Raw genomic sequence first — 24167 nt, forward strand, 5'->3', positions numbered from 1 at the left:
GGTTCCGGCTCTGGCACCGTCGGTGGCTCTGGCTCTGCTTCTGCTTCCGGCTCTGTCTCTGGCCACGGCTCTGGCTCCGGCTCCGGCTCTATTGGCGGCTCCGGTTCTGGTTCTGGCTCCGGCTCTATCTCTGGCCATGGTTCTGGCTCCGGCTCTGGCATCAGCGGCGGCTCTTCTCCTTCCGGCACTGGCCCCAGCGGTGTCAGCCCTACCGACATCACCGGCTCTGGCTCTCCTAAGGGTCCCACTCCCTCTAGCACCCCTGTCACTCCTGGTGGCTCCTCTCCTACCGGCGGTGTGATTGGCGGCGGCTCTGGCCACGGCTCTGGCCACGGCTCCGGCTCCGGCTCTGGTTCTATCGGCGGCTCTGGCTCTGGCACCGTCGGTGGCTCTGGCTCTGGTTCTGCCTCTGGCTCTGTCTCTGGCCACGGTTCCGGCTCTGGTTCCATTGGCGGCTCCGGCTCTGGCTCCGGCTCTATCGGCGGATCAGGCTCCGGCTCCGGTCACGGCTCTGGCTCTGGCTCTGGCTCTGGCTCTGGCTCCGGCTCTGGCTCTGGCTCTGGCTCTGGCTCCGGCTCTGGTGCTGGTGCTGCGACCACCCCTTGTGAGACTCTTACCGGTGAGACTGTTGTCCCCGTTGCAACCCACACCCAGGGCGGTTCTTCCCCCAGCGCTCCTGCCGGTAACAACGGCGGCTCTCCTAGCGGTGCTGCTACTACCCCTTGCGAGACTCTCACTGGCGAGACGGTTGTTCCCGTTGCCACCAACACTGCTGGTGGTTCCTCTCCTAGCGCCCCTGCTGGCAACAACGGCGGCTCCCCTAGCGGTGCTTCTCCTACCGGTGGTGTTCCTAGCGGCAGCTCCAGCGGTTCCTCCGGCAGCTCCAGCGGTTCTTCCAGCGGCTCCGGCTCTAGTGGTTCTTCTGGTAGCTCCAACGGCTCCGGCTCCAGCGGCAGCTCCAGCGGTTCTTCTGGCAGCTCCAACGGCTCCGGCTCCAGCGGCAGCTCCAGCGGTTCTTCTGGCAGCTCCAGCGGCTCCTCTGGCTCTTCTCCCAACGGCGGCTCCAACGGTGCTTCTCCTAGCGGTGCCAGCGCCGATTCTGCCACTACTCCTTGTGACACCATTGTCAGCGAGACTGTTATCCCTGTTGCTACCAACACTGAGGGTGGCTCTGTCCCAACTGCTCCTGCTCAGACTGGTGCTGTCCCCACTGGCACCGCTCCTGCTGGCGGTGCTGCTCCCTCTGGTGCCGCTCCCTCTGGTGCTGCCGGCGGTGCTGGTGGTGAAGCCTCCGCCACTCCTTGCGAAACCTCCGTTAGCGAGACTGTCGTTCCTGTCGGTACCCAGACTGTGGGTGGCTCTGGTGCCGCTCCTTCTGGTGGCGCCGCTGGTGGTGAGGCCCCCTCTGGTGTTGCCAGCGTTCCTGCTGTCCCTACTTCCAGCACTGTCCCTGAGGGCGCCAGCGCTGACTCCACCACCACTCCTTGCGACACCCTCGTTACTGAGACTGTCATCCCTGTTGCTACTCAGACTGAGGGCTCTCCTGCCCCCAGCGGCACCGCCGCTGAGGGAGGCTCCGCCCCTCAGATTACCACCGCCCCTGTCGCAGGCTCCGGCTCCAGCTCTGACGTGGTCACTGTCACTGTTACCACCACTGTGAGCGTCGCTGCTTGCGAGTAAGCAAGCAACCACCAACATACCCGACATGAGACGATAGCAACGGCATGCATGGCGAAGAAACCTCCTGTATATACCTAATTCATTTCTAATTCTAATTCTTCTGAAGATTGTCTTAACTGTCTGCCTCCTATCTTTGTACAAAGCTGCAACAGGCCAGAGGAACGATGTATTTGCTTTATTGTTGATATGTTCATTGCTGCAAACCCCCTTCAATGGAGTACATTCGTTTCCCGCGAGACTACCAAAAACATGTACTATCTGCCGACTGTGTGATATAGCCAAGGTTTTGAATAATCGAGGAAGATTCGATTCACTTGTTTTACTTTGGAGTAGTAGTAGTAGTAGTATTCACACAAGATGCCCAACTACTGCCTGGTAGTTAATGTTGTTTTCTTAGTAATCCCAACATATCAGCACTCGCTTACTACCTACCCAGTTCCAACTGCCCAACAAGGCTCTCGATCATTACTTGCAAAGCCCAAACAATTTGCAGTAAGACGGATCAACGCTCAATGCTTCCGTGCTTCCAGTACGCTTCGAGGCTGTCCCTTTCAGCCCCAGTGTTGACGTCGCCTGATCGACAGCAATCCCGCCCCGATCAGCGTCCATCAGCATTTCTTGGTTGTGATTGCTACTTGCCTTTCCTGCCTGTTGTCCCCAAGCCACTAAGCACCAAGCACCAAGCACCAAGCACCAAGGCACCCTCGAGTGCCCATCCGCCTGCCTTGCAATTCGACTAAGCGAATGCAAAGCGGGCCGATCCCAATTCCCCTCCCCTTCCTGGCTCTGTCTTTCTTTCTTGTCTTCATCACATCACAGCCCTCTTCTCCCACGGTTGTTTCCAGGAATAGAATCAAGCCAGACCTCTAGGAGGAACAGGACGAAGCCGGAAGGAGCGGAAGGAGCGGCAGCAGCAGCAGCAGCAGCAGCAGCAGCAGCAGCAGCAGCGGAAGCTCGTCTGGATAGTGTACAGTACAAGGCTCAGTAACTGCTGGGATCAATCGCACCATCATTATACTATGTAGTACAGTACATCTGCATCCGTGGCATACGGTACCCATCACCTTACCTGATCCAGTAACCACCACGAGAACGAGTCTAGATTCCCTCTACCTTTTCCCTTCTTCTTTTTTTTTTTTTTCTTTTTTCTTATTTTTCTTTGTGATGAGAAAAACAATTTAAAGAAAGAAAACAACAAGAAGAAAAGAAACCGACAGGCACAGGTACAGGGGCAGGGAAAGGGTTGGAGAATCCCTGTCAGCAAACCGGTCGACCACTCAGTTGAATGTACGGAGTACGGAGTAGGTGCTTTGCCCATTCTGTATTGTGAGAAGAGGTTACGGTTACGTACTGAGCTACAGTACATACTCATACTACAGAGTACTATGAGTAAGACATGCATGCATGGCATGCATTTCCTTCCTCGCACTAGACCAGGGGATACCCAGGACGCCCTAGACTACCTACCTAGTAGGGAGATGGCGCTGACTTACCACAATCTACGCATGCAGCTTCAAATTGGAGGGGGCACGGGGCTAGATGGAAATTTTTAATAACTCAATGTCACTAAGTTATTAATTTTGATTGTGTCGATAGTCGTTCTAGGTACGGAGTACATACAGTATCTCTGGAATCAGTAGTTTTGTAGAAGCTAAGTTTGTTATCTTGTGCATACCTGTACTCTACTGTAACTTACCCATCCCATCCCATAGAAGATTAATTAGGACAAAAGAGCAGGGATACTTCCTACCTTCATGTTACGAGTAAGTACTCCGTACTGAGTGTCCACATAGTGATCACAAGGAGAAGCCAAGACAAAAATTCGATGCAAATGTGCAGTGAGTTCCCAGGGGGAGGGGGGATGTTTGTTTACCCTCGTTCCCACCCGGCCTCTGCCTCCTGCTGCTGCTGCTGCTGCTGCATCCACCCATTCATTGCCCTGCTCCAGCAGAATAGACACTACAACAAAACAAAGTCACCAAGCAAGTCCAGGTTATCGACTATTGCCTTAGCTATACTCCACCAGACCGACACCCCTTCTAGAACCTAGTCTCGACCCCAATTCCTCCAAAGTCCAACCAACCCCTTCGGATCCGACAGGAAGTCAACAAACTAGTTACCACTACTTAAGCCCGTGCTCATTATTGAGCATAGCATAACGGCGCGCGTGCGGAGTAGCCTGCTAGCCTAGCCAGAAAGAAAAAGGGGAACCGCGGAGAACTCGTACCGACGGCGTGGTAGAACCCCCCCTTTTTTTTGGGGGGGGGGGGGGGGGGGGGGGGGTCAATTCGGTCGAAGCTTGCACTTAATTGAGGGCACGGATATATCACTGCTCTTCCGAAAAGAGTTGATGGAAATATGGAGGAAGGAACCTTTCCCCCCCTCCTGATCTCGTGGTCGGTGGGCGGCTGTAGATCTCAAAAACGGACAGCTTGTCTTAAGGCTGGCTCCGAACTCTAAGACATTAAACTATCAACATTAACGGGTGGGGGTGGGAGGTTGAAGACAGACTATTGAGCTGGGAAACGTGGTTCTGGAATTGCATCAAAGGCCCGACGGCTGGAATATGGTGTATTTTCTTTTCCTTTTCTTTTTTTCTTTTGGCACTATAACCGAGTATTTGGCCGGCTAGAAAAAGAGAAGCATATACTCGGGGTTGTTACCAGAAAAAAACAAATAGTCGGGACAAAAAAGGAAGTGTAACGGTCAGCCAATGGCTCTCTTTTTGACATTCTCTCTCGCATTAGAACTACCGAAATTTCGTAATGTCCATTCATTTTCATGTGCGCCATGCCTCCGCGGGATGTTCCTGAGGTCTCTCTCTATTCGGATGGTTTCGAATGGTTAAGCCTACCTACCTTGTCGCTCGAGGCGGTACGGCGCTTGGCGACTAGCTGTTCGCGAAGGATCCTCTCGCGTAATTCCGAGTTGGATATGCGGGCGTGGGTAGATCTGGAGGGAGCAGGCTAGACAGATACAATCGTCATGTTAGCTTCGTTCCACGGTGACCAACAGAATCAAGAGGGGCGTTTAGAATATTTAACGGACATCATGAAATAAGGCCATATGAATAGCTTTTTTGGTGGTGGTGGATTTTTCTCCTCGAAAAAGTTTATTCACCCACCTCGTCGGCTTCCTTCATCTCCTGATCGCTGCTGCCGCTCGGTCTCTCGGCTGGCGGTTCAGGTCGGCTTGTCGCTTCATTATCATCAGCCATCCTCTGTCGTTTGTCACCAGGAGCGGACACGGAAGACGTATCGCGCCGTTTCCGGCCGGCGGGGGCATATCTCTCGATAGAACGACGTCTTTTGCGATCCCTTGCGTGGCCTCCCCGACTATGGCTCCGGCTGCGACTGCGCGAGTCCTGACTGGCGCTGCGGGACCGGCCTCGGCTGCGGCTGCGGCTGCGGCTGCGATCGCGGTTGTACCCCCGCGAGGAGTGTCGGCGTCTGCGGTGGTCATCGCAACTTCTACTGCGGCTCAAGCGGCGGTCATCACGGGGTTTGCGGGCCTTGGCAATATCAGCGGTAAGTTCTCTCTTATCAACTCGTGAAGAATAAGGCGAAGATCTCCTCCGTCGTCGGGCGCCGCTGGCATTCGACCCGGGCGACCTGGAACGCGAGCGGGACCCCGACGAGTCCCGTCGTCTGCCTTTATCTCTCACGCCGCGCGAGCGCGAGCGCGAGCGCGATACATTGCGGGAAGAGACGGATCTCCGTCTTCTGCGGTCGCGGTCTCTTCTGGGAGTACGTGAGCGGGAGGATGAATGACTGCGGGAATGGGATCTTGCGCGATCACCGTAATCAGGGCTGCGTCTTCGGGGCCGTCGGCTGCGGTCTCCGCGGTCCGGCGAGACGGATTTGCTGATGGAGCGACGTCGCCGGTTCCGGTCTCTACTCGGGTACCGCTGCTGGCGGCGCGGCGGCGGTGGTGACCGCGACGACGAGATGGATCGAGAACGTGAGCGGCTGGGGGAGTAGGAAGGCCGACGGCCTCTGCGAGGTCCGGAGGGAACGTACGAGTCAAACTCCCGCCGTCCAGGTGGCTCGCGGAAACGCTCCCTGCTACGACGCCGGGGAGGAGACCGCGGCCGTCTGTCGAAGTCCCGACCGCCACGGCCACCACCTCTTCTTGCGCCCCCTGGCCCCCCTCCTCCTCGCCCACGCTCAGAGCGCTCTCTGCGTCTGATTTCCTCCAGTTCTCTCTCCCTTGTACGTTCTTGCTCCTTCTGTTTGCGGGCTTCCTCGGCGGCCTTCTCGGCTTCGATCTGGAAAGGGCGAAGAGGTAAGTTGGCCGTCACATCAGGCACCGTTCGAGTTATCGCACCTTCTCTTGAATAAGTTCCAGCTTCTTGGCCTCCAATAGCTCCTTGGGAACACCCTGGGGATTTTCCTGAGCGCTCAGACATAGCGACCAGAGCTCCTTGCAAAACTTGGCGGTATCCTTGTCCAAGAAGCCCGTGAGCTGAATCTGAAGGGATTTGACATCGGGCTAGTGATTATCATAGAACAAAGCTCGGATTAGCGGCACAACTCCCAGGAGAAGGCGCACTGCGTTCGCCGCAGAGCGGAGGGGGTGTAGAACAAGGACCGACATACAAACCGGGAACCTTCCAACAAGTTGAAACAGAGCTCGATGACAACATCATCTTCGTTGCCCAAGATTTCGGAAATCTTGCCGGCAATCCACCTACCAGTACAAAAAAGAATAGTCAGTAACTGTTTTTGTTCCTTTGGTAAATGTGCTTTCTGCCCGATAAAGATCATCCGGAGAGGGAAGGGTGGGTTCACGACGACGTACTTCTTCATGACTTCGATATTCACTTTCTTCATGTCCACCTTGCGGCTGAATTCCGGCGGGAATTTGGTCTGCCTCAGCAGCTTGGCGTCCACGCTTGTCGCCATCTTTTCGCGAACGATGTGACCCTGAAAAGCAATGAAGAGCGGGAAATTAGTAAGTCTGGAGAGGGCTGAGACATTTAGAACGGAGGGAGCGAAACGGTCGTGAGTGACGATCGAGATTGCGGGGCTGGTCTGTGTGGCTGGCTGTATTCCGGAGCCTTGTCGGACCGGCTTTTACTTTGCCTACCGTGCCACTGTAGCTTCAATCTTGCCTCTTTGGGTAGTGTGACTGGCATTCCATGGATTTGTGCCGGATGAGGTATTCAAACCTATCTTGCTGTCTAGTGATGCGATTTCTCTTTCAAGATCTATGGGCAATGCACTTGGAAGATAGGGGTATACTGTGGCATAGTTCTAATCGATACCTCCCCCAGAGCTCTCTACATCTAGTATATCAGGAGTTCCTCGCAGGTTTTGGAGGTCTTCCCTGCGGGAATGGTATGCACCTCCGCTTTGGCGATAAGACGTCCGAGATCGGGGTATATCAGAGGGGATACGACTTTTTCGCCTCTATGTATCAAGATGACACAGCATGTGAAGTATGGTTCCTAGGGGTATAACTACTTGTTTTTCAAAGGACGGAGTGCATCAACCTGCGAAAGGCCGAAAATTGCGCACTATAATATCAGATCTATTACTACTACTACTTCCCCTGTAAGAATGAGTCTACTGTGTCTTTGGTATACTTGATCTCTAGCTAGCTAATTCTCCGAAAGTCAAATGATTCATTGATACTATCTTCACACCTCGACTAGATCAACCATCGATCTTGCGCTAAACCCACTTCCCCGGAATATTGTCTGTACAAGCACAATCTCATTATAGACAACACCTTCCCAAATCCCATCTTGCACCAAATATCTCTAAGTGTTCGTAGGAACATGGGCAGGGTAGCGATCGCCCGCCGTCGTAAACTTGGCCAAGGTGGCATCCAGCTCCGCCATCTCCTCGTCCGTGATGTCCACGAGCTTGCTGTTCTCCTCGACGCGCTCCGCCGTCGTCGCGCCGGGGATGGGGATGATCGTGGGCATGCCGGGCCGTCGCGACAGCGCCCGCGTCCAGTTGATGGCGAGCTGCGCCGGCGTGCAGCCCTTCTTCTGCGCCATCGCCTCCACCTGGTGCACCAGCTGCAGGTTGATCTCGAAGTTGCCCGGCTGGAAACGCGGGTAGTGGCGCAGCATCGAGTCCGCGGGGAGATCGTCGAACTTCTTGAACTGGCCCGTCAGCATGCCCCGGCCGATCGGCGAGTAGGCGACGATCGGGATGCCGTATTGCGCGCAGGCCGCGGCCACGCCGTTCTCCAGGGGTTCTGTGGAGAATCTGTTTGGTAGGCGGTTAGAGGGAAAGAGTATGAGAAACATGGTGGTGTAACAGGGAAGCACCTACAGCGAAAGCTCGACCTCCACCGCCTCCACCTTCCCATGTTTGACGGCCTCGTGAATCGTCTCGGCGCGGACCTCGGACAGCGAGATGCCGCCGAGCTTCCCGGTCTCGATGTATTCCTTGTTCATGACGCCGAAGGTGGTCTCAATGGGCACGGTCTGGTCGCGACGGGCGAACTCGAACAGGTCGATCGTCTTGCGGCCCTTGAGCTGGGCCGCGCAGTCGTCGAGGGTGCGGCGAGTACCCTCGGGGCTGCCGTCGGCTTTGAACGTCTTCATATTCATGCCACCCTTAATGCTGAGGACGACCTTGTCGGCGTCTTCGGGGTACTTCTCGAAGTACTGCTCCAAGAGAACCAGGCTGTTGTACTCGAGAGGTCCGTAGAACTCGCCACCGTTCCAGAAATTGCCTTGCATCGAAGGTAAGTACATTGCCAGGGAGATGTTCGAGCCAACGAACAGGCCCTTAGGGTCACATACATCCATTCTTCAGAGCGGTGCGCATGGTCTCAAAGGCCTGCTCCTGGGAGCATGGCTTGTCGCGCCAAGTCAAGCCCATGAGGCCGAAGCCGATCGGGCCTACTTCCTTGCCGTTGAGTTGGGGCATGTTGCAGATTGTGTAAGGTGAGTATGAGGTAAAAAATTAGAGTATCTGGTGATATTGAGAACTGATCGATGTTGATTGGGACCAAGGCTGACGAGCAGATGAAGTATTTATACAGAATCGAGGTCTCCGTAGGTAGCTCCGTAGCTCCGTAGTATCCGAAAGAATCACGAAGATAAGCTTTCTTGATCGTTAGTCCGGCATCTTATCGGCTTTGTTAATCTCCACGCCTTAAATCCGCCCCCGGGCTCGGTCACCGACCCGCTCATCGTGACAAACCTCGCTTGAATGGGACTATTCGGCACCGGTGGGTATTTCCAATGAGTTATCTCGTATAGTGAATCACTAATCCTGGATTCTTATGTCTGGAAAGCTCCCTTTTCTCTCTTGGCAAACGGGCTTAAGGTCACGGACATGGTGAGCCAGCCGTGTTGGTAATAGAGTAAGTTAAGCATGGTGACTACTAGTACGTATACCTGAGCAACCTATCTGTCGTCGACCCCGACCATCAACCGGCCGTCGAAATGAGCATGGGACCAAGTTCAGGCAGCGGAACGGCCCTGACGACGGTCGAGGGACCGGAAGCTGGACGACTTTCCCTGGTTGACCGTTATGTGAAGTAGCATATCGTATCACTCAAAGAATGATCGGTAATATCACATATAAACACTACTTAATGAACCATCTGGTACTTCTATGGTGAATCCAACTGTGGATATCACATGCCGTCGCTGAGTAACCCAACAGAGCTTCCTCGTTTTGAGGTCGGGTGAACGATGGGCAAAGAACACTTTTATCGTCAATGCGATGCGGTTGGCAGCGCGTAGACGATGATGTCTAACTACTCGCAAGACTTGGGTCGCCACGGAACATTATAAGATCACGGATGAGATAGGTGGTAAAATAGGCTATCGAAGAGGAGACCTGTTCACAAAGTGATTGGTTTCAGCTCAGAGCACAAGATCAAGATACAGGTTCCTGGCTCTGAGGCGTGGTTGTTGATATGGTGAAAGCCCGCTGTAAATTTCGGTTCGAGGTGGTAGCCTGGCGTGACGCAGGCATAGATTGAATGGGAGGATAAATCTGCGCTCTGAGGAAACAGATTGAATAATAACAACGGCGACGATTATGAAAGAAAAGTACTTGCAGAGTTCCTGACAGAACTCAAGGGCCACATTTGGACCGCGGGTTTTACAACATTTGGAAGACTGCATGACCACCGCAACGCGGTAGAAGTCAATGAAGTGGAAAGAGCTGGTTATTGGCTGGCATGATGATTCCAGCACCCAAGAATTCAGCGCAAACAGACCCTGTACTATGTAATAATAGATCAGGTACCTCCATTGAGATAAATAACAGGAAGCCCAGTATATTAACAACACCTGGAAGATTGGTGACCCCGTTCTCATATTCAAGGAACCTAGGTGATAAAGAAATAAAAGATAATGATATGATTAGTAGTTCCTGACATCATTTCATCCAAAAGTTCGTCAAAAGATTCTATCTATTTTGTTTGTCCCGTCCCCGAAAAAAAAGATGAAAAGACAAATTGAAACCCCTATACCCCTTTGCCGACCCCGGAACCAACTCCGCTAAGAAGAGCACGAAGGAAGAAACAAAAGCAACGCTACAATTGCACAACATTGTTCATAATCTGGACCTCCTGGCCGGGCTTGAAGGCCGGAAGACCAATGAAGGGACACCCATCACACCGGAAGGCGTCGCCCAGGGCGCAATTTCCGCAGGAGCCGGGCTTGCCCTGCACGGTGAAGTCCAGCTCGTTCAGATCGTCAGTCTGGAGCTTCATCACGTTCAGGGCCTTGTCAGCTTTCTCCCGCTGCGCTTGTTCTTCCGCCTCGAGGCGTGCGGCAAGGCCGCATGTGCAGTCCTTGCAGGCGCGTCTTCTGCGGCCTTTCTTGGGCTGGCACTCGGGGGCTGTTGAATTGAGAGTATTAATTAGCGAGGTGCTTTTGGCAACACGGACGGTGAAGGTGGGGAGTGCACTCACGAGGAATGGGTCTCTTCAGATCATCTTCCGACAACAATTCATCCTCGTCGATCAGTTCGTCGTCATCGCCGTAGTCGGCGTCATCGTTGATGATGCCCATTGCCAGTGGCGGGGCAGACTGTACAGGAGCGGCGGGGGCGGAGGGAGGAGGCAGGAGAGCGGTCTGGGTATTTGTAGCGGCAGCAATGGGTGTCTTCTTGGCGGCGTCCTTCTTTCCGCTCCGGCGGAGGGGGATGGCGAACACCTTGCCTTGGTCGGCCTTCTCGAAGCCCTTGTCCGTCTTGACCAGCCCCGCCAACACCGCTTCCCGCTCCTCAGCCTCTCCGAAGACATTATCCTGAGTCTGGAATTTCGCCCCCGCCTTCATGGAGGGAACCAGCGCGCCGTAGACATTCCGGTTGAGAAGCTGTAGGGCCTCGGAGCGTCGCGTGCCATCGGTGTCGGTGAGGACGAGGACGAGGTCGTATGTGTTGGTGGGGAGGGAGGCAAAACCACCGGCTATGCGGTCGAGCATCTGAAGGTCGGTGGTGGCGCGGTCATAGGTGGTGAAGAGGTCGCGCAGCTTCTCTTCGTGGGTGGCGATGGAGGGCGGCGCGAGGAGCAGGATACGCTGCGAGGAGGAGGGGTTGATGGACTTGACCGAAGGTGGGGGAGCCAGGTCGAAGTCGGGAGTGGTGTCGATGGTCACGAACGAGGGAGCCATTGCGACTGGTCTTCCTGTATTGCTCGTGTTCTGAATATGAAGGAGTGACTGCGAGGAAATAAAACTTGTGCCTGAATATCTGTATGAGTGGTGGTTGTGATGGCAGATTAAATGGGCGTTCGTCTCTGCGTAATCGGCGCTGGAATTCGTTTTTTGGCTGACTCAAAAACCGTCATCTGACTGTGACGTGATTGGTCGGTGAAGGATGTGGCAGAGATTGTCGTTGCGGGTTATCGGATTACTCAGCCGAGATGACAAATCGATACTTGGCTCCGAGGAGATTACTTAGAGGATTGGGCATGCCATTAATGATAAATCACTAGCTTATAGAACAAGTGTCAATTAGAGAGGATCGATAGGTTAGTGTGTATCCTCAGTTCTTTAGGTTGGTCGTACTCTGTCACGGGTGGTGCTGTTGCATTCCTAATCGCCATGCCTCTCTGCCCCGCAGTTCTGAGAACATCTTATCTTCTATCGATGGTTCTTCCAACCTCGAGGGGCTGTTCTGATATCGTTTCTACTGTTCACACTGATCTCTTAAATATAGCTCACTTCTCTTACTTGGCATGATTATTGTCGTGAAGGCATCTGAGCCGGATTATCATCACTAATGCGAGGTTCCCTATGGTCCTTCATCCTCGTGTTTCCCCGCTTGTTCTAATGATGTCACTGATAACCGAGCAACTCAATTGTCTCACTTGGAGGTTGCCACTGATGTGATGGAAAATGCTTAGAGTCCCATGTTGAGATATCTGAGAATATCAAGGGAGGAACAGATGATGTCTTAGTTTTTGCTATACTGTTTACAGGGAAGTACAGTACAATCATCTGAGGAAGCATTCCAGAGGGAGGCGCTCTCCGCAATCCAGACCCCGAAAGCGGCTACCAAAATCGATATAGTATAGTACTGTACAGTGTAGATGCCAAGCACTATCGGCCTGTTTCTGCCTTGCCTTGCAGACAAAGACTGTGATCAAGTTCTCTGACAAGGTGTAGGAATTACTTACCCACCACTCATTATAGCCACTGGAACTGATTGTGTTGTATGCTGAGTCCATGGGTAAATGTATCTCTCAGCCTGGTTAGAGAGGATGGTCAATTGATCTAAGTTCCATTGTAGGCAAGACATAACAAACAGGTATAGTCGATGGACATATCCATGATCTGGCCAATTACCCATCCGGTCAATAGAGTTGTGATACCCCGGATTGTCAGTAGTCAGTAGCATGCAGCACTGTGCCCAGAGGGCTCAGCTGACTCGGATATGTCACCGGCAGGGTGCCTGGCCGTTCCTGGCAACTCCTCCCACCTCCCCGGACCACCTCCGCCTCCTGCTGCTCGTCTCCTCTTTAAACAAACCTTCCATCTCTTTGCTTTCTCCATCTTCCTCATTTCCAATTCTTGCAATCAATTAACCATCCCGTCTACACACTCGTCCCTTCTGTTTCGTTGGAACGGTATCTCCATCATTGAGCTCTTCCATCCTTCCACTCACACCACCCCCCAATCTAGACCCGCGGCGATGGGTGGAGACATGCCCCGACAAGCTCCCAGCGTCCTTCCCCGGACTCCCCAAGGCCCCGTCGGCCAGCGCATTCAATCCATCTACACCGACCGTCTCAAGCAATTCACCGCCACCGGTCAATACGAGGACCAGAACCTTCTCTCGTGAGTTTAATTTCAAGGTCCTCTATAATTTTATCACAGCAGTCCCTTTGTTGACACTACAATTCAGCAAATTCTACGAGGCTGTCAACTCCGACGAAGACCATGTCAAGCTTTCCGTATACTCCGTCCCCGACCTGCAGCGTCCACCCTTCAAGGAAGCCACCTCCCATGAATTCAAGCCCACCCACATTGGGGCCTCATTCGGTCCAAGCTGGTCGACCCATTGGTTTCACATCCGCTTGACTGTTCCCAAGGACATGCGCGACAAAGAACGCCTGGAGTTCCACTGGGATGCCAACAACGAAGGCTTGATCTGGTCGGAAGATGGCCGGCCCTTGCAAGGTCTCACCGGTGGAAATGAACGCATCGAGTGGATCATCCCCGACGCCTGGCGCGACGGAAAGGAACATGTCTTTTACATCGAAATGGCCTGCAATGGCATGTTTGGTAACGCTCCCGGTGGAGATTCCATTCAGCCTCCCTCTCCCGACAAATATTTCACCTTGAGTAAAGCTCAGATCACCGCGGTGAACCTTGAAGCACGGGCGTTGTTTTATGATTTCTGGATCATCGGAGGTATGCTGCAAGCCCCTAAGCTTTTTGTCCGATCCTGCCTTTTGTCTTGCCTCACACTAATTTGGGATTGTGCTTAGATGCTGCAAGAGAGTTCCCAGGAGATTCTTGGGAAAAGCATGAGGCCAACATGGTGACTAACGCTATAATTGATGCTTTCATTGCGGGCAATGGGAGTCAAGAGTCCATCAAAGAGGGCCGCAAGATTGCGAGGAAGTATATCGGAGACAAAGTCGACTCTTCGCAGGTGTATGACACCGACACGGACCCGATCGTCTATGCAATTGGTCACTGTCATATCGACACCTGCTGGCTCTGGCCTTGGGCGGAAACAAAGCGTAAGGTGGCCCGTTCTTGGTCGAACCAGTGTGATCTGATGGATCGCTATCCGGAGCATCGCTTTGCTTGTTCCCAAGCACAGCAATTCAAGTGGCTGAAAGAGTACTATCCCTCGGTGTTTGACCGCGTGAAACAATGGGTCAAGAAGGGTCATTTTCAGCCCATTGGTGGCAGTTGGGTCGAGCACGACACTAACATGCCAAGCGGCGAGTCATTGGTGCGACAGTTTCTCTATGGACAGCGCTTCTTCCAGAGTCACTTCGGAGAACGTTGTACCACCTTTTGGCTGCCAGATACCTTTGGCTACTCTACGCAGATTCCTCAGCTTTGTCGTCTGGCTGGTATGAGCCGGTTCTTCACCCAGAAGCTCAGCTGGAATAACATCAACAACTTTCCCCACACTACCTTTCAATGGGTAGCGCTGGATGGAAGTCAGGTTATGTGTCACATGCCTCCATCCGAGACTTACACTGCGAGCGCCCACTTTGGCGATGTTAAGCGCAGTGTGACTCAGCATAAATCGCTGGACAAGGACAATACATCGCTCCTGGTGTTCGGTAAGGGTGATGGTGGAGGTGGCCCAACCTTCGAACATCTGGAGAAGTTGCGTCGTTGCCGCGGAATGAGTGACAAAGTGGGCTTGCTTCCTCGCGTGAAAATGGGGGAAACCGTCGACGACTTCTTTGCACGACTCGAAAAGAAGGCGGAAGCTGGCACCAAATTCGCAACTTGGTATGGCGAACTGTACTTTGAGCTCCATCGAGGCACGTACACTACGCAAGCCAACAACAAGCGAAATAACCGCAAATCTGAATTCCTGCTCCGGGAGATCGAGTACCTTGCCACTCTGGCATCTCTTCATAGCGACAAATGTTATCAGTATCCTAAGAAGGACATTGATGACATGTGGGAGGGTGTTCTTCTCTGCCAGTTCCACGATTGTCTTCCCGGAAGCTCCATCGAGATGTGCTATGATGACTCGAACAAGCTCTATAAGCAAATCTTTGAAACAGGTCAGAAGCTCAGAAAGGAAGCGCTTGAGGCTCTGGGAATCGGCAAGACGAAGACTAGCAAGGAGTTCATAGCACTCAACACACTACCTTGGCCACGTTCCGAAATTGTCAGAGTTCCCTCTGAACTTGTAGCTTCGAGCGGCCCCATGTATACCTTGGCCAGTGGCGAAACTGGCCTCATTCGATGCCAAGCCCCTGCTCCTTCCAAGGCGGTTCCTGCTGTTACAGTCACCGAAATTGAGCCTGGTGTCTTCCGTCTGGAGAATGCGAACCTCAGAGTCGATATTCAGAACGGTGTGATAACGTCTCTGTACGACCGTGAGGCGGATCGTGAAATCATCCCTAAGGGCGAGAAGGCTGGGCAACTGGTGATTTTCGACGATAAGCCTCTTTACTGGCAGGCTTGGGATGTGGAGGTCTTCCATCTCGATTCCAGAAAGGAACTGCACTATGGAAAGACGACCATTTCCGAGAAGCATCCTTACCGTGTCAGTGTCGTTAGTGAAACTCAGATCAGCGAGAATAGCTGGATCAAGACCACCATCAGTCTTACTGCTGCGAACGGAGACCAGCCTTCCTACGTCGAATTCGAAAGTGAGGTCGAATGGCGCGAGACCATGAGATTCCTCAAGGTCGAGTTTCCCGTGGACATCACTAATACGGAGGCGTCGTATGAAACACAATATGGAATCATCCGGCGTCCGACGCATTACAATACCAAGTAAGTTGACTATATCTACAACAGAGTCGAAATCTATCACTAACCTCTCACTCAGCTGGGATATGGCCAAGTTTGAAGTATGCTGCCACAAATGGGCTGATTTGTCCGAGTACGGCTATGGAGTGTCAATCCTCAACGACTCCAAGTATGGCTTCGCCACTGCCGGCAACCTGATGCGTCTCTCGCTGCTGCGCGCCCCGAAGGCGCCAGACGCCCACGCAGATATGGGCCGGCATCACATCCGCTATGCCATCCTCCCCCACGCAGGACCACTGGATGCGCGCACAATCCGAGCCGGGTACAGCTTCAACCACCCTCTTGTCCTCGAGGCGGCAAGCGGCCTTGAAGCCGGCGACGCGTTCAAATCGGTTGCGCTCTCCGGAAACTCGTCTCTCGTCATCGACGTGATCAAGCGTGGCGAAGACGACGAGGACGTGTCCCGAGACAATCTGCCTCGGCGCTCCGGCAAGAGTGTCATCCTCCGTATCTACGAGTCGCTCGGAGGCAAGAGCCGCGGCACCATCCACACCAAGCTCCCCATCGGCAAGGCCTGGAAGTGCAATGTGCTCGAGGATGACGAGACGCCTCTTGCGCTGGTACAGCGTGCCGATGGCACCACGGATATTGATATCGAGCTGAGAGCCTTCGAGGTGGCGACGTACCGTCTCCAGCTGTAGTTTTTGTGCGTTGTGTTTTGTTCATTAGTGTCAGCCACATTGTAGTGTCAATTGTATCAGACCGCCGCACAATGGAAAACATATTGCTTTTTTTGTCTTTTTTTTTGGATCAAAGATATTGCTCCTGATAAATAGTCAAAACATGATCAACACCAACAATGCTAAGTATAGTTATGGTACAGTACAAGAGGATATCACGAAGTAAGATACAGTCCCCACACGCCGCAATGATGAACACTTAAAAGTCAGTCAGTCATCCTTGCCACACCAAAAAAAAAAGAAGAAGAAAGAGCAAATCAAGCTTGTATTCTTTTCCGCGCCCAAAAGCTCCACAAACAAAACTCCCAGGAACAGCAAACCCAGACCATCCATAATCCGCGAACCCTAATCCCGCCCATAAGTGATCTTCAACCGCTTCGTCGGCGGCCGATCCCCATCCGTCGCCTCCTCATCGTTATTGTTGTCTTTGTTACTATTATTTGCGGCGGACTTATCCTTATTCGCATTGCCGCCGCCGGATTTCTTCTTGTTCTTGGACGATTGGCCCTTGACGCTGTTCGCCGCGGAGGAGGCGTCGCCATTGTTGCCGGGTTTACCGGTCGAGGAACCGTTGTAAGTGGAATTGGGCGTGGGGGCGTGCGAGGGGGTGGTCTGGGCGGATGATGGCGCGGGGGAGTCCTGTACCAACAGGGGATAGCGGGTTAGCATTTCGTGCACTCATATCGCTTACAAGGGGTTTTGAGGGGGGGAGAGGGGCGAAACGAACCCGCATATAACTCGCAGAACTCCTCGAGAACACGCGATCCGCCTCCGTGACGGGCGCCTTCCGTCGCGCACCACCGCCGCCGCCGCCGCTGCCTCCACCGGAACCACCACCTCCGCTGCCACTTCCCCCTCCGACCCCGGAGGACAGCGAGAGTCCCCCCGCGCCGAGTCCGCCGCCGGTCGAGGACCCCTTGATGTAGTTGTCGAAGCCCTTGATGATGTTGCCGGCGGTGGTTTCTTCGAGGTAGGATTGTTCGAAGCGGTAGATTTGGTCTTCGAGTTGGGCCTGGTTTCGTTTGTTAGGACTTTTGCCCGAGGGGGTGAGTGTTTGGGGGGAGGGGAATGGGGGGCCGGGAATGGGGGTAAAGTAAGGTGGGCGGACGTACCATGCTCTTGTCCATTAGCCGTTTCTTTTGCAGTGTGTCGCGCAGTTCGCGGCGGAGTTTCTCGTAGTATGGCAGGCCGCGGTTGGCGGTTGAGGTTGTTGTGGATGCTGATACTGATGCGTTTGCTGTTGCGGTTGCTGCTGTTTGTGCTGCGGCTGGGGCTGGGGTTGCGGCGGTTGGGTCAGTGGTGGAGGGTGCGGTGGCTCCGTTTGTAGTTGTTGTTGTGGTTGTCGGTGCTGGCGGGTGGGATGCGGTGGCTCCGGGGGTGCCTGGGGTTGCTGGGGTTGGTGCGGGCGCGGGCGCTGCTGTTGTTGCCGGTGTTGTGGATGTTGTAGTGGGGTTCGTGGCCGCATTGGTGTTGTTGGTAGTGGTGGTGACATTGGAGTTGGGGTTGGAGCTGGAGTCTGCGCTCAATTGCTGCGTGATGTCTCGGAGGTGCGAGGGTGTCGTTGCTGCGGCTGGTGCCGCGGTTGGAGTTTGAGAGGACGTTGGAACTGAGCCTCCTGCTGCTGCAGTTGAGAAAGGGGCGGGTGAGGCCATGTTTGCTTCCAGGAGGGAGGCTGTGACGTGCAATCCGGTGCTGGGAGGTGTGGTTTGGATGCGACCTCTGAGGTGGTCAGTCGCGGGCGCGAGGGCTCTGTTCGGGTTGAATCGTGCTTTTCTTGGTAGAGGTAAGGGATGAGCGCGACACTAATGTAGAGGATGGCGATGCTGGTCGGTGAGCAGTTGATTCTTGATTCAATGGCGCGCGGAGTCGACTGAACTGTGAAGGGTATCGGAATGGATGGATGGGAATGATTGTTGCGGCGGATTGAAGATCAATTGCTCGGCAGGCCTTATCAATAAGGGCTGTTTGGCTAGTTTGCATCTGGGGCGGAGAACGGACGGTTTGTTGGTTTGTTGGTGAGTTACTCCGATAGGCACTTAAGTTACGCCATCCCTCACTTCCTTCATCCCTCTTCTCACTTCCTGGCTCACGGCTTTTAAGTGCCAATTTACCTTGGTTGTATCTGAACAGTGTCGACATTCCACAGATCTGCTGCTGCATCGCTGCTCTGCTGGGCAAGTCGTTTGTACAAGCTGACACCGAACTTGGCTCTTGCATCTCACAGCACCCAAGATGGATCATTCGATGCACCATATGGGGATGGATATGGACCATGGCCATGACCACGGTGACATGGACATGGGACAGTGTAGTATGAATGTAAGTTCGAAGATCACTTTTCTTCTTCTGATGTTCCACCATTTAAGAATCACCCGGCGATATAATTGCTTTTCTCCGCCCTGCCCTAAAACAACCCTGCTAACGCTCCCTAGATGCTTTTCACCTGGTCTACAAAGAATCTTTGCATCGTCTTCCCGCAATGGCGTGTCACCGGCACCTTGTCTCTACTCATCTCACTTCTACTCATCGTGCTTTTGACCGCCGGCTATGAGGGCGTCCGTCAGCTTACAAGACGCTTCGAGGTGGCACATGCGAAGAGGCTCAGCGCATACACAACCGCCGCAGTCGGAGGTAAGTCTGATCTTTCGTTGCTTCTGCTATGCTGGCGGCGGAGGGGAACGGCATCCGGGATATCTTGTCGTCTCTTTTATAGTCATGGGTTGTATGCATGCCTTTGCTGAGATGACGCGCCTGACAAATCGCTTGTTGAGTTGAAGGCAGCGAAATCCACGACGATTCTCCGCCGGCCAATGACCCTCCCAGCCAGACACTGCCTGTCCCAAACGGTGGCTCACAGCTCGTTGTAGGTAGGGATAGCCGAAAGTCCGTCGAGCAGCGAGGAAAGATTACCATGGCGTCATTGTATGCTGTGCAGGTCTTCTATAGCTTTTTCATTATGTATGCTCCCTGACTACCCTCCTATCGACATGGACTGATCTGAGCTGCATAGGTTGCTTTTCATGACCTATAATGGCTTTGTTATGCTAGCTGTCGCTGTCGGTGCCTTTGTAGGATATCTGGCTTTCGGAGACGACACCTCCGCTAGCAAGACGGTTGCGTGTCACTAGATGGGGCGCGCAAGCTGGGTAGCTTGGTTTCCGAAAGGCTCTCTCAAGGTTGATTGAGGGAAGGGTGTCACTGGGCTGCGTAATCCAGGCAATGGTGGCTCAGCACGGTCATTTTCAGACCGTTGCCGATTTCGTTTGTTGCTGCTTCGTATAGGAGGGAATCAAGGGACCTCGATGTCGCTATTATCACCACCGAAGCCAAAGCTGAACCCACCACCTTCGTTGGCATTAGCGCCTTCTTGATCTGCGTTTCCATGAACAATCTCATCCCATTTTCTCTTTTTGCCTTCTGTCTTCCTCCTCAACTCCTCCTGTGCTTGCTTCAGCAGGTCTGGATGCTGTTCTTGCATTTTCGCCAAGAAACTTTCGTAGGGATTCTGTACGTCCTTCCTGAATCCGGAAACCTGATCTGCCTTGTTAGACAGAAAATCGAGGGCAGCGCTCAGGTGCGCGCGGGGAATGAAGTTTTGCGTGATAGCAATAGATGGCACAATATTCACGACCAAATGCCACCATCCCGAAGGCACATGAAGGATCTCTCCCTCCTTGCAAATGCCCTCAACGCAACCTGGTGTGCGCCGGGCCTCAGCGTGGAACTCAAACAACCACTCGGCAATACTGAGGGGAGAGGTCACCTCACTCTGATCCTCGGACACGAAGACTCCCGGCGGAGGCGGGAGCTTGGACGACGAAGGGAACATGATCCAGTACTTGGAGCCGCGAATAACCGCGTTCCACGCGCTGGTGGCATTTGGGTCTTTGTGGAAAGTACTTCCAGACCGTTCGGGTCCGACAATCAACCACTGTCGGTCGGGCCGATCATTGCCCAGCACGGAGAAGAAGTCCTCGCCAAAGCAGGCAAGCGGCCAATAGGCGGCCTCGGGTTCCTGATCGAGCTGTCCGACCTTAAGTCCCATCTTTGACACAAAGGCCCGGTCGAAGAGATACAGCGGGCTCTCGTCGGAGTTGTTCTTCATATACTCGACGTAGCTGTAGAATGGCCAATCCACGGCCTCTGCGCGAAAGACGGTCTCGCCGTAGTCGTAGAGCAAGGAATCCATGGTCCATTTCTTGTAGACAGGCCATTCCTTGACGGGCTCGGTCAGGACGAACGGCGTATCGGACCATTTCTCGTTGAATTCTTCGAAAGAGAGATCGGGCAAGCGGGCGATCTGGTTGCGGGCGGGGATGCCGGTGACGTAGGGATCGAGACTGATATGCGCGCAGTGAAAGGGCCGGTGCAGGACATCGGAATACAGATTCGAACAATCCAACACGCACACTTCCGTGGGGGGGATGTTCAGGTAGCTGGAGCGCCATGTTCCTTTCCAGGTGAATTTGGAGGGAGGTGATCTGGCGTTGCATGTCAGTGCTAAGCTTGCGGGACACTGCTGAAGGGGCCATGTCCTGCGAGGCAAATCGTCGTTGGCGATGCAACCTATTGCAGTGTGGTATCTACAACGTACGCGACAAACAGAGCCTTCCACAGCTCTTCAGCTCGGGTGAAAGCATAGAATGCTTTACAAGTGCGTCCAATGCGCACCAGACTGGGTCCATCGAGTTGTTCCAGCAGCATCAGTATCAGCTCATCTGGCAGAATGTTGAAGACCCCAATGGCATCCCGAAGGTTCTCCGTCGCAAGCAGGGCATTGCCGCTAGGCTTGACTCCCAATGGATGGCCGGGGATTGCATCGTGGGCAGCCTCGTCCTCCGGTTCAGGATTGGAAATGGAAGTCGAATAGGCACGCGTCAGCGTCTCCTGGTCTAGGTCGCGGACGCCGTCAATTGAATTGATGTCCGGCATTTTCATACTTGCGGCGTTTGAGAGGGAAAGAATCACTAAAGTAGAACTAAAAAGTGACAACGCTGGAAATCTGGAGACTTTCCCAATTCGGCGGAGGGGTCGTCGAGAGGCGGTACGGCGCTAGTAAATTTGAGTAACACCCACATTGAGCCCGCTGAGGAGGGGAAGGAATAATAATCAGGCAAGATAATGCCCAACCATGCACCGTACCGAGGAATACCCGTTCACCAACGCGAAAAAGGTAATAGAGAGTAGAACATAAGCAATTCCATTACAGTGCCAATACAGTGAGTGAGTGACCTAGGCCCTCAACTCATAGAATGACCCCTAAGTGAACTTGGGAGAGTATTGTGGTTGGACGTAATGAGTGGTCAGGGTCAACTAAAACGCGTACGGCAGAATACAGGGGCGAGAAAAGAACGTGGGTTAACTGCCATAGACAGTAGGCGGTCAGGTTCGGCTGCACTAAACCAGCGCTAAAAGTCAAGAAAAAATCAAACAGCGTCAGAACAAACAGAGCCAGCCAGAGCAGGGAAGAATGAAGGTAAAAAAAAAAAAAGAAAAAAAAGAGCGTGAAAAAAAAAGTTCGCTCGTTCCGCCGCCGGTTTTCCCTGCCCCATTTTCCCACACCAGGCGTTGGCCTTCCACCTTGATCTTTCTTCTCTTCTTCTTCCCAACCCCTACGACTCTAGTAGTCTTGTGATATTTTTTTCCAACTTCAAAAGTTGTGATCTCGGTAGGTCTCCATCTCTCCATCTCACTGCTACTTTTTCTTATCTTTGCGCCTACCCCTCATCGTCTACCTCTGCATTCCTCGCTAACAGGCATCTTTTTTTTTTTCAGTTTTATTTCCCAAACCCCACCGTCTTTTTCGATCACAGCACATCGCTTGTGATCACTTCTTTACAACAACACCGCAATCATGGCTTCTAACGACAAGGGCTTGGAGGAGATCCCCGAGGGTACGTTCTTTTCGACTACTTTCAGCTGCGAATGTTCTTGTTATCTTTAAGAGAGATGTATGCCTGGGAGGCAGGGTTGTTTCGGTCACCCCGCTAGAGGCTTTGGCTAGAATGATGGAAAATTTCTTGCAACTACGGGCACGGCCATGGGAAGAGGCTGTAACAGATGAACTAACGAGAGACTTCGACGACAACAGGACAGATCGAGTCTAACTACGATGAGATCACCGACTCCTTCGACTCCATGGACCTCAAGCCCGAGCTCCTTCGCGGTATGTGATACAAATTCTGATCCGCTCCGGTGGGGTCAGTGCGGGCACCAGACTGACGACAATCAGGTATCTACGCTTACGGTTTCGAGCGTCCCTCTGCTATCCAGCAGCGTGCCATCATCCCCATCATCAAGGGTATGCTTGAAACGACTTTCTAATCATCGCCGATCGCATATTTGGATACTAATCGTCTTTCCAGGTAACGATGTCATTGCTCAGGCCCAGTCCGGTACTGGAAAGACTGCCACTTTCTCCATCTCCGCTCTCCAGAAGATCGACCACAACCTCAAGGCCTGCCAGGCCCTGATTGTCGCTCCCACCCGTGAGTTGGCTCAGCAGATCCAGAAGGTTGTCATCGCCATCGGTGACTTCATGAACATTGAGTGCCACGCCTGTATTGGTGGTACCAACGTCCGTGACGACATGACCGCTCTCCGCAACGGCCCCCAGGTCGTTGTCGGCACCCCCGGTCGTATCCACGATATGATCCAGCGCCACGTCCTCAAGACCGACCAGATGAAGCTGTTCATCCTCGACGAGGCCGATGAGATGCTTTCTGTAAGTCCACTTGGTCGCGATGATTGACTGGTGATGCTAACGGCATCATTAGCGTGGTTTCACCGAGCAGATCTACGACATCTTCCAGCTCCTTCCCCAGTCCACCCAGGTCACCCTGCTCTCTGCCACCATGCCCCAGGATGTCCTTGAGGTCACCACCAAGTTCATGCGTGACCCCGTCCGTATCCTGGTCAAGAAGCAGGAACTTACCCTCGAAGGTATCAAGCAGTTCTACATTGCCGTTGAGAAGGAGGAGTGGAAGCTCGACACCCTCTCCGACTTGTACGAGACTGTCACCATCACCCAGGCCGTCATCTTCTGCAACACCCGCCGCAAGGTCGACTGGCTCACCGACAAGCTCACTGCCCGTGACTTCACTGTCTCCGCCATGCACGGTGACATGGAGCAGGGCCAGCGTGATGTTATCATGAAGGAGTTCCGTTCCGGATCTTCCCGTGTCCTGATCGCCACTGACCTTCTGGCCCGTGGTATCGATGTCCAGCAGGTTTCCCTGGTCATCAACTACGATCTCCCCGCCAACCGTGAGAACTACATCCACCGTATCGGTCGTGGTGGTCGTTTCGGTCGTAAGGGTGTTGCCATCAACTTCGTCACCGCTGACGATGTCCGTATGATGCGCGAGATTGAGCAGTTCTACAGCACCCAGATCGAGGAGATGCCCATGAACGTTGCTGGTAAGTTTCCTTCCGTCCTACCGTCTGGATGATTCTAATAGGCTGGCAGACCTCATCTAAACACCTTAATTCCCGAATCACCTCATGCCCCTCGATGCGGATTACGAATGCAGTTGCCAATAACGCTCCAAGGGTGAGCTGCGGTGGGAAAGACGTTCTGTCGTCATGCTTATCTTGGTAAAGGAGAATCCTTCAAAAAGTGGCTTTCTGTGTCTCCAGCATTTTCTCTTTTTAGCAGTGGGCGGCAGGGGCCTGCAGTGGCCATGCCATCATGTCCTGCGTGTTCTTGTCGAATACTTACTGTTTATGGTTTTCCTTTTTCTTTTTGTTATGGAGATGCGACAACGTTCGTGCGGTTTTATTGCTGTAATTCATGGTTCCTCGCTTCCGGAAACGCCTTTTCTCACGCTTTTTCCCATATGATTTTTGTGCCTTGCTCG

The 24167-nt window shown here is 53.3% G+C and overlaps 11 protein-coding genes across 11 annotated transcripts in view; 4 read left to right on the plus strand and 7 right to left on the minus strand.

Annotated features, from left to right (window-relative positions):
- BO95DRAFT_366880 (putative cell wall protein) overlaps positions 1-1680 on the plus strand; it is a gene marked incomplete at both ends in the record, with an annotated part of 4020 nt that extends 2340 nt beyond the window's left edge. Inside the window, one exon of the mRNA XM_025582768.1 lies at positions 1348-1680. Within this exon, the coding sequence (XP_025440623.1) occupies positions 1348-1680 (333 nt within the window). The remainder of the gene's footprint in view (positions 1-1347) is intronic.
- A 2727-nt stretch (positions 1681-4407) lies between these two features.
- On the minus strand, positions 4408-6201 carry BO95DRAFT_184795 (uncharacterized protein). The gene is made up of 2 exons (XM_025580896.1): positions 4805-6201; positions 4408-4646 (listed from the first exon to the last, which is right to left on the minus strand). The coding sequence occupies exons 1-2, from the start codon at positions 6086-6088 to the stop codon at positions 4503-4505; spliced, it is 1428 nt and encodes a 475-aa protein (XP_025440624.1). The 5' UTR covers positions 6089-6201; the 3' UTR covers positions 4408-4502.
- On the minus strand, positions 5842-6641 carry BO95DRAFT_444435 (uncharacterized protein). The gene has a single exon (XM_025586885.1). The coding sequence runs from the start codon at positions 6582-6584 to the stop codon at positions 6201-6203; it is 384 nt and encodes a 127-aa protein (XP_025440625.1). The 5' UTR covers positions 6585-6641; the 3' UTR covers positions 5842-6200.
- A 669-nt stretch (positions 6642-7310) lies between these two features.
- BO95DRAFT_444437 (aldo/keto reductase family protein) lies at positions 7311-8698 on the minus strand. The gene is made up of 3 exons (XM_025586886.1): positions 8444-8698; positions 7968-8373; positions 7311-7901 (listed from the first exon to the last, which is right to left on the minus strand). Exons 1-3 carry the CDS (start codon positions 8568-8570, stop codon positions 7445-7447), a joined length of 990 nt encoding a protein of 329 aa, XP_025440626.1. The 5' UTR covers positions 8571-8698; the 3' UTR covers positions 7311-7444.
- A 1255-nt stretch (positions 8699-9953) lies between these two features.
- On the minus strand, positions 9954-11391 carry BO95DRAFT_474678 (Fe-S cluster assembly protein dre2). Its single transcript, XM_025589810.1, has 2 exons — positions 10576-11391; positions 9954-10502 (listed from the first exon to the last, which is right to left on the minus strand). Exons 1-2 carry the CDS (start codon positions 11276-11278, stop codon positions 10195-10197), a joined length of 1011 nt encoding a protein of 336 aa, XP_025440627.1. The 5' UTR covers positions 11279-11391; the 3' UTR covers positions 9954-10194.
- A 245-nt stretch (positions 11392-11636) lies between these two features.
- On the minus strand, positions 11637-12161 carry BO95DRAFT_444439 (uncharacterized protein). Its single transcript, XM_025586887.1, has one exon. It carries the CDS (start codon positions 12116-12118, stop codon positions 11945-11947), a length of 174 nt encoding a protein of 57 aa, XP_025440628.1. The 5' UTR covers positions 12119-12161; the 3' UTR covers positions 11637-11944.
- A 482-nt stretch (positions 12162-12643) lies between these two features.
- On the plus strand, positions 12644-16351 carry ams1 (alpha-mannosidase). The gene is made up of 4 exons (XM_025591776.1): positions 12644-12946; positions 13014-13522; positions 13600-15592; positions 15648-16351. The coding sequence occupies exons 1-4, from the start codon at positions 12801-12803 to the stop codon at positions 16267-16269; spliced, it is 3270 nt and encodes a 1089-aa protein (XP_025440629.1). The 5' UTR covers positions 12644-12800; the 3' UTR covers positions 16270-16351.
- A 94-nt stretch (positions 16352-16445) lies between these two features.
- Positions 16446-18198, minus strand: BO95DRAFT_444441 (chromatin modification-related protein EAF6/MEAF6). Its single transcript, XM_025586888.1, has 3 exons — positions 17421-18198; positions 17036-17320; positions 16446-16947 (listed from the first exon to the last, which is right to left on the minus strand). The coding sequence occupies exons 1-3, from the start codon at positions 17958-17960 to the stop codon at positions 16654-16656; spliced, it is 1119 nt and encodes a 372-aa protein (XP_025440630.1). The 5' UTR covers positions 17961-18198; the 3' UTR covers positions 16446-16653.
- Positions 18199-18393: 195 nt separating this feature from the next.
- Positions 18394-19728, plus strand: BO95DRAFT_474680 (low-affinity Cu transporter). The gene is made up of 4 exons (XM_025589811.1): positions 18394-18627; positions 18741-18939; positions 19080-19266; positions 19319-19728. The coding sequence occupies exons 1-4, from the start codon at positions 18541-18543 to the stop codon at positions 19434-19436; spliced, it is 591 nt and encodes a 196-aa protein (XP_025440631.1). The 5' UTR covers positions 18394-18540; the 3' UTR covers positions 19437-19728.
- On the minus strand, positions 19410-21310 carry BO95DRAFT_184952 (putative F-box and JmjC domain protein). Its single transcript, XM_025580897.1, has 2 exons — positions 20903-21310; positions 19410-20789 (listed from the first exon to the last, which is right to left on the minus strand). The coding sequence occupies exons 1-2, from the start codon at positions 21244-21246 to the stop codon at positions 19598-19600; spliced, it is 1536 nt and encodes a 511-aa protein (XP_025440632.1). The 5' UTR covers positions 21247-21310; the 3' UTR covers positions 19410-19597.
- Positions 21311-22127: 817 nt separating this feature from the next.
- On the plus strand, positions 22128-23889 carry tif1 (putative eukaryotic translation initiation factor 4). The gene is made up of 5 exons (XM_025580898.1): positions 22128-22202; positions 22400-22474; positions 22541-23032; positions 23085-23727; positions 23777-23889. The coding sequence occupies exons 2-5, from the start codon at positions 22421-22423 to the stop codon at positions 23785-23787; spliced, it is 1200 nt and encodes a 399-aa protein (XP_025440633.1). The 5' UTR covers positions 22128-22202; positions 22400-22420; the 3' UTR covers positions 23788-23889.
- The last annotated feature ends 278 nt before the right edge of the window (positions 23890-24167 follow it).

Source organism: Aspergillus brunneoviolaceus (assembly GCF_003184695.1).
Source record: "Aspergillus brunneoviolaceus CBS 621.78 unplaced genomic scaffold BO95scaffold_47, whole genome shotgun sequence".
Classification (NCBI taxonomy): Eukaryota; Fungi; Ascomycota; class Eurotiomycetes; order Eurotiales; family Aspergillaceae; genus Aspergillus; species Aspergillus brunneoviolaceus.